At 40.0% G+C, this 18,189-nt stretch overlaps 7 protein-coding genes across 7 annotated transcripts; 5 read left to right on the top strand and 2 right to left on the bottom strand.

Moving 5' to 3' along the window:
* Positions 1 to 589: 589 nt before the first annotated feature.
* Positions 590 to 976, bottom strand: LOC306885677 (histone H2A; the record flags this gene model as incomplete). Its single annotated transcript, XM_079442362.1, has 1 exon — positions 590 to 976. The coding sequence occupies one exon, from the start codon at positions 974 to 976 to the stop codon at positions 590 to 592; it is 387 nt and encodes a 128-aa protein (XP_079298488.1).
* A 1,574-nt stretch (positions 977 to 2,550) lies between these two features.
* Positions 2,551 to 3,180, bottom strand: LOC306885605 (histone H1-like; the record flags this gene model as incomplete). The annotated part of the gene is made up of 1 exon (XM_079442250.1): positions 2,551 to 3,180. The coding sequence occupies one exon, from the start codon at positions 3,178 to 3,180 to the stop codon at positions 2,551 to 2,553; it is 630 nt and encodes a 209-aa protein (XP_079298376.1).
* Positions 3,181 to 6,497: 3,317 nt separating this feature from the next.
* On the top strand, positions 6,498 to 7,130 carry LOC306887305 (histone H1-like; the record flags this gene model as incomplete). Its single annotated transcript, XM_079444938.1, has 1 exon — positions 6,498 to 7,130. The coding sequence occupies one exon, from the start codon at positions 6,498 to 6,500 to the stop codon at positions 7,128 to 7,130; it is 633 nt and encodes a 210-aa protein (XP_079301064.1).
* Positions 7,131 to 8,708: 1,578 nt separating this feature from the next.
* LOC306879889 (histone H2A) lies at positions 8,709 to 9,095 on the top strand (the record flags this gene model as incomplete). Its single annotated transcript, XM_079433118.1, has 1 exon — positions 8,709 to 9,095. One exon carries the CDS (start codon positions 8,709 to 8,711, stop codon positions 9,093 to 9,095), a length of 387 nt encoding a protein of 128 aa, XP_079289244.1.
* Positions 9,096 to 10,988: 1,893 nt separating this feature from the next.
* On the top strand, positions 10,989 to 11,399 carry LOC306883121 (histone H3.2; the record flags this gene model as incomplete). Its single annotated transcript, XM_079438222.1, has 1 exon — positions 10,989 to 11,399. One exon carries the CDS (start codon positions 10,989 to 10,991, stop codon positions 11,397 to 11,399), a length of 411 nt encoding a protein of 136 aa, XP_079294348.1.
* Positions 11,400 to 12,014: 615 nt separating this feature from the next.
* Positions 12,015 to 12,326, top strand: LOC306879510 (histone H4; the record flags this gene model as incomplete). Its single annotated transcript, XM_079432510.1, has 1 exon — positions 12,015 to 12,326. One exon carries the CDS (start codon positions 12,015 to 12,017, stop codon positions 12,324 to 12,326), a length of 312 nt encoding a protein of 103 aa, XP_079288636.1.
* A 769-nt stretch (positions 12,327 to 13,095) lies between these two features.
* LOC306885448 (histone H2B 1/2-like) lies at positions 13,096 to 13,514 on the top strand (the record flags this gene model as incomplete). The annotated part of the gene is made up of 1 exon (XM_079441965.1): positions 13,096 to 13,514. One exon carries the CDS (start codon positions 13,096 to 13,098, stop codon positions 13,468 to 13,470), a length of 375 nt encoding a protein of 124 aa, XP_079298091.1. The 3' UTR covers positions 13,471 to 13,514.
* Positions 13,515 to 18,189: the final 4,675 nt, after the last annotated feature.

Genomic DNA, 18,189 nt, shown 5'->3' with positions numbered 1-18,189 from the left:
CGCTTATAATACAGATTATATACGTCACATGCCATTATGTATTTGATGTCAGAAACTTTGGATGACAATAAGTCTTCATTCACTTATTTCAACTGATTTTCACAATTTAAATCAAACGTTTTAAAGACTAATTGACAACATTTTAGACACTTACAAATATATCCTTTTATAACATTAAATAAAACTTTGTCATGAACAAGTAAATTGGGCTACATATTTTGTTTGGTTGTCTAGTGTTTTGTTTTCAGAATCGAGGCCCAAACCTCAGACGCTTATATTAGCAAAACATCAATAAACTTCAATTAATATTTATCATTTAATTAAAATGTTACTCCACATGAACCGCACACTAATACACCTTTTTTAGATTTCCCGCTAACATTTTTCTTAATGAAAATGTATTGTGTAAAGATAATCTCCAGCTGTGGATTATATTTGGAGCTCCCTTATTATCATTAATTATTCAGCAGATCTGTCACTTATTTTGAAGAACGTCATTAATACAATAGACTAGAAAACCGCTCTCTATCATATTAAGTGTGTGGCTCTGAAAAGAGCCTTGTTATTGGAGAAACAGGCCGGACTCGGTTTACTTGGCTTTGGCGGGTTTCTCGGTCTTCTTGGGCAGCAGCACGGCCTGGATGTTGGGCAGCACGCCGCCCTGAGCGATGGTCACTCCGCCCAGGAGTTTGTTCAGCTCCTCGTCGTTGCGCACCGCCAGCTGCAGGTGACGGGGAATGATGCGGGTCTTCTTGTTGTCCCTCGCGGCGTTTCCAGCCAGCTCCAGGATCTCAGCGGTCAGATACTCGAGCACAGCCGCCAGATAGACGGGAGCACCGGCACCGACGCGCTCTCCGTAGTTACCTTTGCGGAGAAGCCTATGAACACGACCGACGGGGAACTGCAGACCTGCCCTGGACGACCGAGTCTTGGCCTTCGCTCTCGCTTTGCCGCCAGTTTTGCCTCTGCCGCTCATTGTGGGTTGTTGAAACTTCTGAGTTTGATTAACTGACAAAAATCATGAAGCTGTGAATCCCGCTGTTCTGTTTTTAAAGGAGCGTGCCAGTCGCCCATTGGTTTAGAGCCTTGTAAGATTTTAAACCAATCACTGAGCTTTCCTCTAACACTCACCGCCAAGGCCACGCCTCCACAGCTGGCGGCCAATTGTGCTGCATTTAGACTAAACACACGACAGAAAGCATTAAATAAACTGTTTAAAATAAGTTTAAAATATGTAAATCAATGCAAAAGAACATTAGTAAATATGTGACCCTAGACCACAAAACCAGTCATAAGGGTCAATTTTTTGAAATTGAGATGTGATCTGAATAAATGATCTTTCCATTGATGTCTGGTGTGTTAGGATAGGACAATATTTGGCTGAGATACAACTCTTTGAAAATCTGGAATCTGAGGGTGCAAAAAAATCTAAATATCCTCCTGAGTCCCAACTATGCAGTTTTTGAGACCTCACATGTCCACTGTAGAGGACACGTGAGCTAAAAGCATGTTTATTATGCATTTTAAGAGACAACAATTGAATAGTAAAATTAATTATATATCTATTTTGTTATGAAATATTAGATATTATTATGAAAATCTGGCCATTTATTACTAACAATATGACAATTCATTTTCAACACACTGTCCCAACAGCAACACATTAATATGCTAATTAGATACAGTATACATACACTGTGTTTAATGGAAAAAACAGTTTATGGATTTTTTTACAACATATTGCATGAAACAAAATGGTATATCAAATAATTTTGTTATATATTTTATAACATAGTTGAGAATCATCCTTAAAAAAAATCCTGAAACCTAAAAATCGATTGGTGATTTAAACAAAAATCCCATTGTTTTTGCCTTTTTGATGTCTATTCATGCCATTTTATTTTTAGAAAAAACTTAGTCCTAGTGTCTTCTACAGAGGACATAGAATAAAACGTGAATATATATTTTTCAAAAATGTTAATTTTCCATTTTTTTTCTAATGCTCTAAATAATGACATGAAAAAATACTAAGTAAACAAAACTTTTTTTTTTTTTTTGCGAGGGGGGTCTCCGGGGGATATTAAGAAAAAGTTGTTCAAATTAAGTTTTTAGCAACACATTTTACTAATCTGAAAATGAAGTTTTGATATATTTACAGTAGAAAATGTACAAAATGTCTTCATGGAACATGATCTTAATATCCTTATGGTTTTGTCATAAAATAAAAATGTATAATTTTGAGCCATACAATGTATTGTTGGCTATTGCTACAGATATACCTGTGCTACTGATGACTGCTTTTGTGCTGCAGGGACAGATATTGTTTTTAAACTAAATTTAGATGATGATCCATTCAATCGATGTTCATAATACAAGTGAATAACAGTTTTTTTTCTAAATGCAGTCAATCTGTAAAACATTGTGAGTCGAGGTAAACTCATATACAATCTAATAATTGACTTGTAAAGAGTCTAAATGCAGGTGTTTTGCTCTTTCTCTGGAGTCAGTGGGTGGCTCTGAAAAGAGCCTTTGGGGAATAAAACAGAAGATTTATTTCTTCTTGGGAGCTGCCTTTTTAGGCTTTGCAGCTTTAGGTTTAGCAGCTTTAGGCTTAGCCGTCTTGGGTTTGGCGGCCTTGGTCTTTTTGGGGCTCTTGGCTGCTTTCTTGGGCGCCGCTGGCTTCTTCGTCTTCTTGGGGCTCTTGGTCACTTTCTTAGCGGCCGCGGCGGCGGGTTTCTTGGCCTTCTTGGGTGATTTCTTAGCGGCGGGCTTCTTTGCCGCTGCGCTCTTGGGCTTCTTGGCAGCAGCGGGTTTCTTGGCCGCGGGCTTCTTGGCTTTAGGAGCAGCTTTCTTGGCCGGCTTCTTCTTGGTCTCGGCTTGCTTCTTGCTGATCTTGAAGGAGCCGGAGGCGCCGGTCCCTTTGACCTGCAGCAGGGTGCCTTTAGTCACCAGGCTCTTGATGGCGATCTTGACGCGGGAGTTGTTCTTCTCCACGTCGTAGCCGCCGGCGGCGAGAGCTTTCTTCAGCGCGGCGAGGGACACGCCGCTCCTCTCCTTGGACGCGCACACGGCTTTGACGATCAGCTCACCGACGCCTGGACCTGATTTCTTGGCTTTGGCGGCGGATTTCTTCTTGGGCGCTTTGGCCGGCGGAGCTGCAGCTGGGGCGGTTTCTGCCATTTCTCGGAGCGGATTAACAATCTTTCAAACACGGAGTTCAATGAGTGGCGCTAGAGCGGTGCTGCGCTCTTAAACAACACATGAGAACCTCATAGACTCAACCCGCCGCTCGGTGTCCGCGCGCCTCCGCGAGCCCCTCGCTTGTGTTTTCTTCTCCTATATTTAAGGACAAAACTCGAGTGATGAAATGGTTTAGCGCAGTAGAAACACAGTGAACACCAAGCAGAGGTTCTCGGCTTTCTGTGGAGAGTAAAATACTCGGCGAGGAAATGTTTGTTTTGTTCCGGTCAGATCAAACTGACCGGAATCAGCCCCGGAACACAGCCGCGTGTGAATCTAATGCCTTGTTTAAGTGTAAAAGTTGATAACAGATTAAAATCATCCTCTGTGTGTTTCAGAAACAGTCTGGAAGTGAATATAATGAAATGATCTTCAGTGAAGGGCGTGTGCAGTGTTTCATACAGCTGCTGTTTTGGGCGGCTTGAAGCACAAACATCTGGAGGCTTCTGAACTTTGTTCACATTCAACATTAACAAATAAAGATATTACAAAGTACCGAAGGATTGAAGATTGTATCATAACATTTTAAAGATGTAACATAATTTTTATTTTTATTGACGAAATAATCAATCAAAGAAGTCAATATCAGAACAAAACAAATTTAACAGGAGATGAATTAAGACAATTTTGTTCTTGTATGTGAAATTTTGCTAATAAAATACATTTTAGATCTTCATTGCTTTTGTTTTCATAATACTATACAATATATTTTAAATCAATAATTAATATTCATTAAACTAAATATAAACTTCTAATTATAAAATCCTTCCAAAACCTTCTGTTTATGACCGAGTCAGCATATCTTTCACACTATTACAAAACAGCACACATCATCAATATCAGTGAATCTTGATATTAAAAACTAAGAAGGGTAAATAATATGTAGAATTTTGAAATGCATTTATTTTATTTTATTATTAATGCAGTATTAATACAGTATTCACAGACCGTGGGAAAGTATGACATACTATATTTGTTATTGTATTTTTTTCTCAGTTAGCTTAACACCTTCTAAAATAAATTTTGGGTTTATCACAGAGAATTATAACAAATATGACACTGACAAAGTGTTACAGGAATAGCTTTAATAACTTCCCTACAGTTATTAAGACCTGTTTGCTCTGTAGGCAAACTGCAGGGGGTCCAGTAAGAGACCAGTGATGTTCTTCAGATAAGCCAAAACCAGTCTTTCAAATGATTTCATGGCCACAGATGTTAAAGCCAAAGGTCTGTATTCATTAAATCCAGTAATCTTGGGTTTCTTTGGGACGGGGATGATGGTGGAGCGTTTGAAGCATGAGGGGACTTCACACAGCTCCAGTGATCTGTTGAAGATCTGTGTGAAGATGGGGGCCAGCTGATCAGAATCAGCTGATGCCAAACATTTTTATGAAATTATTAATGTCTCTGTTAAACCGATAGGGTATCAGAGCGAATAAGACAATTTAAGATTCGATCCGAACATTGTTGAAACATGAGGAGCCGAATTCCACAATATATAGGCCCAAGCCAACAGGATTTTCATAAATCAGATCCTAGCGTCAAGCTGTTTTATTTGCAGTGCGTTTCTTTATTTGTTTGTGTTGTGAGTATTTGCAGCATGTGCGTTGTAAAATTGAGGAAGTTGTTTTCTTTATTTGCAGGTGTTTTATCTATTTGCAGCGCGTTGAGCTCTCTCGACCACCGTACATTCTTTTTATATGACTAAATGTAAATGTAAATGTTATAGAAATCATGTCCAAATTACACTCTGCAAGAGCAGGAAAATTCAGATCATGTGACTGATAAGATAAAATGTGGATTTATGTATTGGGAGGGAATTTGTGCCCTGCATTTAACCCGACTGACAAAGGGAATCCTTTACCACAAAGGCAATGCAAGGACAACCCCAGATTCTAGCTGAGCTGGTGCTTTTAAGATAAAGTTTATAGCCTCATTGAGAAACTCAAAGCGAGGGTTAAATAAGTGATTGATGGTTGTTCAGGTTGATGCAATAGCACATATTGCTGTAAACTTGGGATTTCGCATTTCCATTCTCTTAACCTCATCCTTTCCTCACTTTCTGTCTTTGTGCAAAGTGTATGAATGTGTTAGATTAGTTTACATGTCTTAGATTTATCAAATAAAGTCTTATTTATATTAAAAAGAGAAGTATCTTGTGTTTTGTACTTACAAGTTAATGTCTTAAACTGCCGATCTTGTTATGTGCTTATTAATAATGTTTTCACAATATTTTGGATTTTAATATCCAATGCAGAATTGATGTTATACGGCTTGTTCAGTGAATCGCTGCCGAATCAGTGATCAGCTGTGAATCAGATTGCTGATGAAATTTCTAATAGTATGATGTACTATATTTCCTTCATTTGATAAAAGGTGCATTCTGTTATGCTTAAGCAATGTTTGGACAGGATGCCGGAAACTTAATCTCTGCAAAAATATTTAAGGATGTTTGCTAAATTTGTCTTCTATTTTTATGACACTAGATGTTCTTTTACAAGAGCTGGTATTTTCAAGAAAATTGCTTAACTCTCTTGTTTCTGATAGAAGGATGTAAAACCACAACCCATGTCTTTATTCTTACTTTTACCTACTGCATTTCATAGATCATGTCAATGTAACCTAGTCCTGAACTAAATTTACCTTAGGTATGGGAAATATTTGACGACATGTAGATAATAATATAATGGATAAAAACAGTTTGACATTTGTTGATCAGACACAAAAACATTCCATGATGTAAGAGGATGCAAGTCTCTAGTGCAGTGCTTCCCAAACCTGTCCTGGAGGACCCTTAGCCCTGCACATGTTGTATGTCTCCCTTATCTGATACACCTGATTCAACTCAACAGCTCGTTAGAGACTGCAATACATGAATCAGGTGTGTTAGATAAGGGAGACATACAACATGTGCAGGGCTAAGGGTCCTCCAGGGGCCCGTTTCAGAAAGGAGGTTAAGTGAAAACTCTGAGTATGTTAACCCTGAAATGAGGGAAACTCTGGGTTTTCGGTTTCAGAATGGGAGGTATGTTAAACCTGAGAAAGCAGAGTAAGTCAAGCCCGTTTCTGAAAGAGAGGTAACTTATACTCAGAGTCAGTTACCATGGCAACTTACTCTGTGAACCTAACCTGGTCGGGAGCAGGTTTTCTTTCTTTTTGAGTCTATGAGGTTCTCATGTGTTGTTTAAGAGCGCAGCACCGCTCCAGCGTCACTGATTGAACTCCGTTTTTGAAAGATTGTTAATCCGTTCCGAGAAATGGCAGAAACCGCTCCAGCTGCCGCCGCTCCGCCGGCCAAAGCGCCCAAGAAGAAGTCCGCCGCCAAAGCCAAGAAAGCAGGTCCAGGCGTCGGTGAGCTGATCGTCAAAGCCGTGTGCGCGTCCAAGGAGAGGAGCGGCGTGTCCCTCGCCGCGCTGAAGAAAGCTCTCGCCGCCGGCGGCTACGACGTGGAGAAGAACAACTCCCGCGTCAAGATCGCCATCAAGAGCCTGGTGACTAAAGGCACCCTGCTGCAGGTCAAAGGGACCGGCGCCTCCGGCTCCTTCAAGATCAGCAAGAAGCAAGCCGAGACCAAGAAGAAACCGGCCAAGAAAGCGGCTCCTAAAGCCAAGAAGCCTGCGGCCAAGAAACCCGCTGCTGCCAAGAAGCCCAAGAGCGCAGCGGCAAAGAAGCCCGCCGCTAAGAAATCGCCCAAGAAGGCCAAGAAACCCGCCGCCGCGGCCGCTAAGAAAGTGACCAAGAGCCCCAAGAAGACGAAGAAGCCAGCGGCGCCCAAGAAAGCAGCCAAGAGCCCCAAAAAGACCAAGGCCGCCAAACCCAAGACGGCTAAGCCTAAAGCTGCTAAACCTAAAGCTGCAAAGCCTAAAAAGGCAGCTCCCAAGAAGAAATAAATCTTCTGTTTTATTCCCCAAAGGCTCTTTTCAGAGCCACCCACTGACTCCAGAGAAAGAGCAAAACACCTGCATTTAGACTCTTTACAAGTCAATTATTAGATTGTATATGAGTTTACCTCGACTCACAATGTTTTACAGATTGACTGCATTTAGAAAAAAAACTGTTATTCACTTGTATTATGAACATCGATTGAATGGATCATCATCTAAATTTAGTTTAAAAACAATATCTGTCCCTGCAGCACAAAAGCAGTCATCAGTAGCACAGGTATATCTGTAGCAATAGCCAACAATACATTGTATGGCTCAAAATTATACATTTTTATTTTATGACAAAACCATAAGGATATTAAGATCATGTTCCATGAAGACATTTTGTACATTTTCTACTGTAAATATATCAAAACTTAATTTTCAGATTAGTAAAATGTGTTGCTAAAAACTTAATTTGAACAACTTTTTCTTAATATCCCCCGGAGACCCCCCTCTCAAAAAAAAAAAAAAGTTTTGTTTACTTAGTATTTTTTCATGTCATTATTTAGAGCATTAGAAAAAAAATGGAAAATTAACATTTTTGAAAAATATATATTCACGTTTTATTCAATGTCCTCTGTAGAAGACACTAGGACTAAGTTTTTTCTAAAAATAAAATGGCATGAATAGACATCAAAAAGGCAAAAACAATGGAATTTTTGTTTAAATCAACAATCGATTTTTAGGTTTTGGGATTTTTTTAAAGGATGATTCTCAACTCTGTTATACATATATAACAAAATTATTTGATATACCATTTTGTTTCATGCAATATGTTGTAAAAAAATTCCATAAACTGTTTTTTCCATTAAACACAGTGTATGTATACTGTATCTAATTTGCTTATTAATGTGTTGCTGTTGGGACAGTGTGATGAAAAATGAATTGTCATATTGTTAGTAATAAATGGCCAGATTTTCATAATATCTAATGTTTCATAACAAAATAGATATATAATTAATTTTACTATTCAATTGTTGTCTCTTAAAATGCATAATAAACATGCTTTTAGCTCACGTGTCCTCTACAGTGGACATGTGAGGTCTCAAAAACTGAATAGTTGGGACTCAGGAGGATATTTAGATTTTTTTGCACCCTCAGATTCCAGATTTTCAAAGAGTTGTATCTCAGCCAAATATTGCCAATCCTAACACACCAGACATCAATGGAAAGATCATTTATTCAGATCACATCTCAATTTCAAAAAATTGACCCTTATGACTGGTTTTGTGGTCTAGGGTCACATATTTACTAATATTCTTTTGCATTGATTTACATATTTTAAACTTATCCAGCACCCCATCACAGTTTCTTTAATGTTTTCTGTCGTGTGTTTAGTCTAAATGCAGCACAATTGGCCGCCAGCTGTGGAGGCGTGGCCTTGGCGGTGAGTGTTAGAGGAAAGCTCAGTGATTGGTTTAAAATCTTACAAGGCTCTAAACCAATGGACGACTGGCACGCTCCTTTAAAAACAGAACAGCGGCTTTCACGGCTTCATGATTTTTCTCTATTAATCAAACGCTGAAGTTTCAACAACCTACAATGAGCGGCAGAGGCAAAACCGGCGGCAAAGCGAGAGCGAAGGCCAAGACTCGGTCGTCCAGGGCAGGACTGCAGTTCCCAGTTGGTCGTGTTCATAGGCTTCTCCGCAAAGGTAACTATGGAGAGCGCGTCGGTGCCGGTGCTCCCGTCTATCTGGCGGCTGTGCTCGAGTATCTGACCGCTGAGATCCTGGAGCTGGCTGGAAACGCCGCGAGGGACAACAAGAAGACCCGCATCATTCCCCGTCACCTGCAGCTGGCGGTGCGTAACGACGAGGAGCTGAACAAACTCCTGGGCGGAGTGACCATCGCTCAGGGCGGCGTGCTGCCCAACATCCAGGCCGTGCTGCTGCCCAAGAAGACCGAGAAACCCGCCAAAGCCAAGTAAACCGAGTCCGGCCTGCTTCTCCAACACAAAGGCTCTTTTTAGAGCCACACACTTCATCTGAGAGAGAGAGTTTTTCTCTTAGTTTATTGTATTCATAATAACGTTCTTCAAAATAAGTGACAGATCAGCTGAATAATTACTAATAATGTGGGAGCTGGAAATATAATCCACAGCTGGAGATGATTTTAACACAAACTGTTTCATAAAGAATAAGAGAAGTTGATTATCATTAATGTATGCGAGGTTTGGGCCTCGATTCTGAAAACAAAACCCTACACAACTAAACCAAATATGTAGCCTAATTTACTTGTTCAACGTTTTATTTAATGTTATATAAGAATATATTTATAAATGTCTAAAATGTTGTCAATTTGTCTTTAAAACATTTGATTTAAATTAATTATTTGTGAAAATCAGTTGAAATAAGTGAATGAAGACCTGTTTTCATCCAAAGTTTCTGACATCAAATACATAATGGCATGTGACGTATATAATCTGTATTATAAGCGTAACATTAGTTATGAAGGTCAATCACTCTTTTTGATGGCGGCTGCTGCAACATCAGTGTATTCCCGACAATACACTTTTTATCCTTTACAGTTTTATGCTTTCATTATTGTTTGATGTTTGCAATACTGTGTAGATGTTTGTGAAGCTGTTTCAGACGTAAAGCTGCATGATCTCTCTCTGATCAGAGGCTGTGAAAGCAGGTTGATGTATTCTGATGTGATTGTGATTTCAAAGGTTTAAGTGAATAAGTGAAGTGACATTCAGCCAAGTATGGTGACCCATACTCGGAATTCATGCTCTGCATTTAACCCATCCAACGTGCACACACACAGCAGTGAACACACACACACCGTTGAACATACACCCGGAGCCATTTTATGCTGCAGCGCCCGGGGAGCAGTTGGGGGTTCGGTGTCTTGCTCAAGGGCACCTCAGTCGTGGTATTGAGGGTGGAGAGAGCGCTGGACATTCACTCCCCCCACCTACAATCCCTGCCGGCCGGAGACTCGAACCCGCAACCTTTGGATTACAAGTCCGACTCTCTAACCATTAGGCCACGACTTCCCTGTCTTTAATAGACAGAGTCGTCATCATTTAGGAATAAGATGTGTTTGAGTTGAGATCACAATCGTTTAATAGATCATGCACACATATGAGCCTATAGCCTATGTATTTTTGTAGCCTGTCGTATTTTTATAAGACCTCAAAAGTGACCCGGGCCCCGTTTCTGTGACCCATGTGCTCAAATGAGCTATGATATTTTTTTTGGATGGATCAGGCAAAGATTTATAGACCATATTGTGCATGTTTTTATACTGCTGCCTTGTGGATTAAGTTTAAAAGAGAGTCTGTGTAAGCTTTACAGAGACTGTATGAGGGTCCTGCTGAAAACACTAAGATGGAGCAGTGCATGTGATCTGTTCTGTAAGACTAAAGAACAATGCTTTCAGACTTTAATGAGACATTTAATGTAAGTTTACTTGCTGGTTGGATGATTCACTGCATGCTACTATAATGCTGTTGTTGAATCCTAAGCTTAGTCACCAATGAAAACGTGTTTTTTTATGTTATTGTACTGTTGTGTGTTTTGCTAAAGGACCTTGATTCTGGAAATAAAGTTGAATGAATGAAAGATGCATAAAGTAATAAACAGAACAAAGCAATTTTGAGCGGGAAACACAAAACATCCCCGTTTGAAAACAGAAGCTGCTCAGTCATTGGCTAGCAGTCATAAGCAGACGTCACACATCAGCCAATCACAAGCCTCTGCACATTCATGACATCATCAGCTCGTGGCCATTTCATGCTTTAAAAGCAGCGTGTAACAGAGAGCAGTATATGTTTTCTACGTACTTCTAACGGAGAAAGAAGTTAATCTTTGCGATGGCAAGAACCAAGCAGACGGCTCGTAAATCCACCGGCGGCAAAGCCCCGAGGAAGCAGCTCGCTACTAAAGCCGCCCGGAAGAGCGCTCCAGCCACCGGCGGCGTCAAGAAGCCCCACCGTTACAGGCCCGGGACCGTGGCTCTCAGAGAGATCCGCCGTTATCAGAAGTCCACCGAGCTGCTGATCCGCAAACTGCCTTTCCAGCGCTTGGTGCGAGAAATCGCGCAGGATTTCAAGACGGACCTGCGCTTCCAGAGCTCCGCTGTCATGGCCCTGCAGGAGGCCAGCGAGGCTTATTTGGTCGGTCTGTTTGAGGACACCAACCTGTGCGCCATCCACGCCAAGAGAGTCACCATCATGCCCAAAGACATCCAGCTGGCGCGCCGCATCCGCGGAGAGCGCGCTTAAACCCGCCGCTGCAGCGACACCCCAAAGGCTCTTTTAAGAGCCACCAACACTGCACTGAACGAGACCGTTTCACTGTAATACTGAGTATAAACCATAGAGATTAACGGTGTACTTGAGTCTCTGAATCAATTCTGTGTATACAGTCAAGTGCAATTATGTATAGGGTTAATATAAATATATAATTATAAACTGACATGTTTAAAGTGCATAATAAATGTGTGTTGCGATGTTTAATGCAAAAATACACATTTTATCATATGTGTATTTTTAAGGGGAGTTGAGAACCACTTGTTAAATGTTTAATATGAAATCTCCAGACAGACAACACATTTTTGGAGGTAAAAGCGTCTGTCAGATACATGCAAACCTACTGATGTTATAAAAATTACTGTCAGATAAATTTGATAAAACATGGATTATGAAACGAAACAAAGGACAGACATCCTTAGATTAGTTTTAAACCACATTGTTTCCTGATCTCACTGCTGGCGGGGGAGGGGCTGTGACGCGGAGCTGGTTTCAGTTAGGTCCTGTAGGCAAATGTAAAACTGCTCTCTGGAGCACTCATAAATCGTTAATATTCGTCGTTTGATTGAAGCAGAAAGCAGCTTGATCATGTCTGGAAGAGGTAAAGGCGGTAAAGGGCTCGGGAAAGGAGGCGCTAAGCGGCACCGTAAAGTGCTCCGGGATAATATCCAGGGAATCACCAAACCCGCCATTCGTCGTCTCGCGCGCCGCGGCGGCGTCAAGCGCATCTCCGGTCTGATCTACGAGGAGACCCGCGGGGTGTTGAAGGTGTTCCTGGAGAACGTTATCCGCGATGCCGTCACCTACACCGAGCACGCCAAGAGAAAGACCGTCACCGCCATGGACGTCGTGTACGCTCTGAAACGACAGGGACGCACCTTGTACGGCTTCGGAGGATAAACGCCTTCAATCCGGAGAACAAACCCAACGGCTCTTTTCAGAGCCACACACACTCTCAGAGAAAGAGACCATGTTCATGCATTATACTCCAGATAAAGCGTTAAAGGATCATGCTTCTGTATAAACACCGAAAGTGATGAAAATACTTGATGCGTGTTGCACAGAGAATATATCCCTTTTCATAAGTTTCAGACCTGAACTGTTTTTTTAGTCTTTAATAAACTCGTATCTGGAAACATCTGTCAAAGTAATTTAATTCTGAATTTGATACTGATCCTCAAAGTTGGAGCATAAGCTTGTCTTTTTGTTTGATCCTGCGCTTTGATGAGCTTTAAGTCATTTATAAAACAATCAAGTGGTAGTTGAAGCAGAAGTAAAACTGGCGGGACAGCAGATGAAAATAAAGTGTCTAATCATTATTGCTCTCTTTTCTCCAGATTCTCTCAATGGGTTTATAAGCGTTAAAAAATACACTGATATTTGAGTCAAAAACAAACAAAAAGAGCGGGAATTAAAACAAAGGAAGATTAGTCACGTGGGCTGATGTCGCTCACACATGGAGCGGTGGGCGGAGCTATAAATTCGCCTCCTGTGATTGACCCTCGTCCTGCTCGTGGTACTTGGAGTTGTCCAATCACAGTGAAGTTAATGGGTGTGGTCTGTGTAAACACGCAATCAGAAGAATCCGCGTCTCTGTGTAAATTAGCATAGGTTCGTGGATAAACGCCTCTGTCCGGCTCTTTCTAATCATTGACTCGTCAGCATCATCATGCCTGAACCAGCGAAGTCAGCGCCTAAGAAGGGCTCCAAGAAGGCCGTCACAAAGACCGCGGCGAAGGGAGGAAAGAAGCGCAGAAAGACCAGGAAGGAGAGCTACGCTATCTACATCTACAAGGTGATGAAGCAGGTTCATCCTGACACCGGGATCTCTTCCAAGGCGATGGGGATCATGAACTCTTTCGTCAACGACATCTTCGAGCGCATCGCCGGTGAAGCGTCTCGTCTCGCTCACTACAACAAGCGCTCCACCATCACTTCCAGAGAGATCCAGACCGCCGTGCGTCTGCTGCTGCCCGGGGAGCTGGCCAAACACGCCGTGTCTGAGGGCACCAAGGCCGTCACCAAGTACACCAGCTCCAAGTAGAGCAGCCCGACACTCTCACACCACAAAGGCTCTTTTAAGAGCCACCCATCTACTCTCTGAAAGAGCTTCTAATGCGTGTGTAGAATATAAAAAGGGGGAAAACATTTTGTTTTCGAGTAACTTGCAACATTTTTGTGCTTCGGAAACCTTTTTATTATTTTAATTTATTTATTTATTTTTTAACTCTTAAATTGTTTGTAAAAACACTAACGTTACTTTTTGTTTACCGGTTCAGGCTAATATTTGGCTAAATCAAGAACTGATAATTTTTCCAAGGGGCCACATGAGAAACTTGTTCGATTGCAGAGGGCCAGACCAATACACTACTCACTTCTGCCCAATATATTTTGTATCTATAAATTGAACACTACAATCATACAATGAAAATGTGGAGCACACAATTATACCAGTAGCTAATGTGCTTTCACAAAAGACTGTTTTTTTTTTTTTTTTTTTTAAGGTTTTTTTTTTTTTTTTGCAGTTTCAAAAACTACCATCACAAGTTTGAACAAAAAATCAAGTATTTTAAAGATCATGGACGTGACATTAGCAGTCAAATGAGAAAAAAAAAAAGACCTGAGTCTGGAAGACAACGGCCTATTTGTAGACTTTCTGTGATTTACAGAAGCAACAATATGTGCCCGATGTAAAGGGCTTGCTATTCACAACATGAAATATAGCCTACATAGGCTGTTTAAATAAATTTGTTCTTGTGTTTCAGAGGAAAAATCAATATTACGGACAACTATCCATTACAGACGAGACGGTTCTGAAAGCAGAATTTATCCAAAAATGGAAACGCGTAGCTAAAATGCTTTAACAGGACGTCTATAGGGTATTTAATAGGGCTGCCCCCAACAACTTAACTAGTCATTACTTTGTCATTTTTAAATCTCTTGTTTTGCCTCATTTTATTTGTAAAATGAAACATGCCTAATAATACACTCCTGAACATAAGAAGTCAATTTCATCCTTCCTGGACAATTATATATCGCTTATACTACGGGGCCGTTGAATGCTTGAATCTGATTGGCTGACGAACGTTCTGAGGTGTGCAATTATTTTCAGGGAAACGCACGGCGAACGTAGTTCCAGGCAGCTTTCTTGACCGCATTACAGTTCCATATCACTTCGCATCGTTGTCAGCGCTGCCCTGACGATTTTATCAGTTAGCCTAGTGTAGCAACTTAAAGGCTACACATGACATTTCTCACTAGCGAGGTAATAACAGCGCTGCATCTTAAAGCAGACTTACAGTTTAGAGACGGTGCTTCAGAACACTGTTGAGGGACACACAGAGGTAGCCTAATTCATACAAGCTCTCTCTCTCTCTCTCTCTCTCTCTCTCTCTCTGTTTCTCTTTCTCTGTGTCTCTGTCTCTCTCGCTCTCTTTCTAATAACTTCATTATTAACTGCATTAGTCTGCTATCAACGGCTCAAGCCTCCATTGCCAGCTTTAAAATGACGTTTTGGAACTAGCAAAAGAGTCGTTGGATGAGATGCGGAAGAAATAATCCTACTCACAATAGCGATTTAAGTAGAAAAACCGGACGAATCCCTTGAAATATATAATCTGATCGATGTCTTGAGGTGTGGCAACCGTAGTATAAGCGGAATAATTGACTCCGGACCGTTGAATTATTAGAAAAATAATGCACACCCGAGGTCAATCACCACCTCGGGTGTGCATTATTTTTCTAATAATTCAACGGCCCGTCGTCAATTATTCCTTACTTATAAAGGATTACAAACAAAATTGATGTTAGTTATTAAGATTGATGTGTTTTTGGAATTGGTAAAATATGCTTGGAAAAAAAAGATCAAAATATCATGTATGGCTAATGAACATAGGCGTAATTTACGGGTGGGACATGTCCCCACCACTTTTTACCAGGCTCGATATTGTCCCCACCACTTTTAAAAAGTAACTGAAAAATAGATTGCGTAAGGTATATATTAAAGGAAAAGCACCATCTACAAATCGTCACTCTTCATAATCTAATTCATTCACTTAACACATTTTTCCGCCGGTCAGAAGCTTTTCAACGTCCTCAAAGATGAATATTAAGTCTCGTTGTGAAACTATCGCGAGATACGCGATATGCGTCATGGGATATGTAGTCCTTCAACCACGCAGCTAGGTGAGTTCACTTGAGGCATTGTTAAAAAGTCACAAGTCACGGTTATTATTACAAGTCATGATTAAGTGTTATATGAAAAATTAAGTTATGTAAGAAGTAAATAATTAATTTTGGGATCTAAATGTTTACATTTGCAATCATAAGCAATATATTGGCATTTGAAGGCTGAATAATAGTTAAAGCACTTTTTTTTAGGCAACAGGACAATTCTATGTTATGACTGGGATTTTCACAATTAAAACAAAAAGTATACAAGTCTTTAGTTCATAGTCCTTTAATTCAGTTTTGTATTAAATCACAGCGCGCTCCAGTGGCTGCCAGAAAACATGATTAGCGACAGTATGTCTATATTCACGGAAGTTAAATATAATATGTTTTCGTTTTAAGCAAAATAACTTACTGTGCGTGGCTGCTTCACTAAAAAGCTTCTTATATCACTTCCACGCTTTATTTTGGACATTTTGTTGATGTTTTAACATTTATGCTATAGGTAGCAACATTTACCGTTAACTAGCCTTTACATGTGGGGTGGGGGAGGAAAAAATAGAGCTCTTATAAAAACGTCATAAAAAAGATTCGTTAAAACAATTTCATTTATTTAATTATTTAATTAATAAAGGTAGTTTAACCATTTTAAACACAAATTAACTCTCACTCATGTTTTACACAAGGTTTTGCGTAGTTCAGGATTGGTTAAATTATTTGATTGGATGAGGAAACATTTTGTGGGCTTGTCTTGACTCTTGACGTAATGTTGATCCATGTTCAGCGCGTGCATCGATCACACCTGCTTTTAGCAAGTTGTCCGGCTGGTATTAAGAGAAAATATGCAAGTAATTCAAAGTAGAATGAATCGTAATACACACACACACACACAATTGTGCAATTAATGAATAAGCTGCAGCTGAGCTGACCATGAAATGGTAAATTCACCATATTTATCTTGCGTATTTTGATTGATATTAGCTACCCTGGATGTGTTGTGATAAGCAAAACGTAACATTCGCATTGTGAATGTTACGTTTTGCTTATTCGGATGTTTATAGACATATTTGTGAATGTGATGCATGTACATCAAAGTGAAAATTAAGTGCATTTCCAACTCTGAACTCAGTCCCCAAGTAAATTCGGTTATTAAATAAACAAATAGCAAAACGAGTTGTGCGGTGTCCCCACCACTTTTCAAAGCAAAGTTACGCCACTGCTAATGAATATGAAAGTGAAAGTATGAACGCATTCTATCTATCTATCTAGAGTAATTACACAAAACCAGTACGATTTGAGTCCCTCTGACCTTTTTTAATTGTATTTTATCTATTGGGTCACCAAAATATATTTTTTTAAAACATGTTGTATTAATTGAAATGTCTCCTGCAATAAGTTTTAAAACATGACATACATTTTATCTATATATGTGACCTGGACCACAAAACCAGTCATAAGGGTAAATTTTTCAAAATTGAGATGTATACATAAGCTGAATAAATAATCGTTCCACTGATGTATGGTTTGTTAGGATAGCACGGTATTTGGCTGAGATACAACTATTTGAAAATCTGAGGGTGCAAAAACATCACAATATTGAGAAATTGACTGTTTCTCAAATGGAAGGCTGCATCCTCCGGAGTTCGCATTTGTAGGCTGCATATGTCATAAAGATCTTATTTTAGAAAATTAACAGTTATAAATGTAACCATTATTGTAAACCAGGCTTTATGACGTATGCAGCCTACAAATGCGAACTCTGGAGGATGCAGCCTTGCGTTTGAGAAATGGCCCAAGACTGCCAAACCCAAGACGGCAAAGCCTAAAGCTGCAAAGCCTAAAAAGGCAGCTCCCAAGAAGAAAGACAAATCTTCTGATATATTCCCCAATGGCTCTTTTAAGAGCCACCCACACACGCTTAGTGGAAGTAAATTATTATGTAGATTGTATAAGAGTTTACTTCGACTCACAATGTTTCACATGTTGACTTAGAAAGTTCATATAACCTCATATGTATATTTTTGAGGTTCTGTACCCAACAGAATACCATATGAATTTTTACCTTCTATTAACTTATATATAATAATTCACAGTATAAACGCCATGTTCACATTTAAACATCTCACATGCACGTGTGATTCAGTATGTGCGCACACACCACGTGTGGTATTACTCTATATCTTCATGTTATCCACAAGTTCACATCCCATTTTAAACACATATAACAATATAATCGATTAACAACAGGAAGCTAACTCACAGTAGAATCGCTAAATTTATATTCAATCGCCCAACATACACGTGAATCCTACAGTATTAGCCGCATGCTAACGTGGTGCGATTGTTTCATGTGGTTTTTAACTCACAAAAACAACTTACACGTTCCTTTAAACCATACAACATTAAGATGAACGCATTTAGAGACCAGTTTATACATTTGTGTGCAAATGTGCATTTTCAATACCTGTCAGGGAAGATATTATAACAGTGAATACACAACATGCAATGCTTCACATTCACAGCTTTACTTAGAATGAAGTGCATCGCGAGAACTCCCTGAGAATACACTCACGCTCACACCCACGACCAATCA

This window comes from Barbus barbus, assembly GCF_936440315.1.
Source record: "Barbus barbus genome assembly, chromosome: 2".
In the NCBI taxonomy this organism is placed as follows: domain Eukaryota; kingdom Metazoa; phylum Chordata; class Actinopteri; order Cypriniformes; family Cyprinidae; genus Barbus; species Barbus barbus.
The sequence above is the reverse complement of the archived record's forward strand: the minus strand, read 5'-3'. Positions and strand labels throughout refer to the sequence as shown.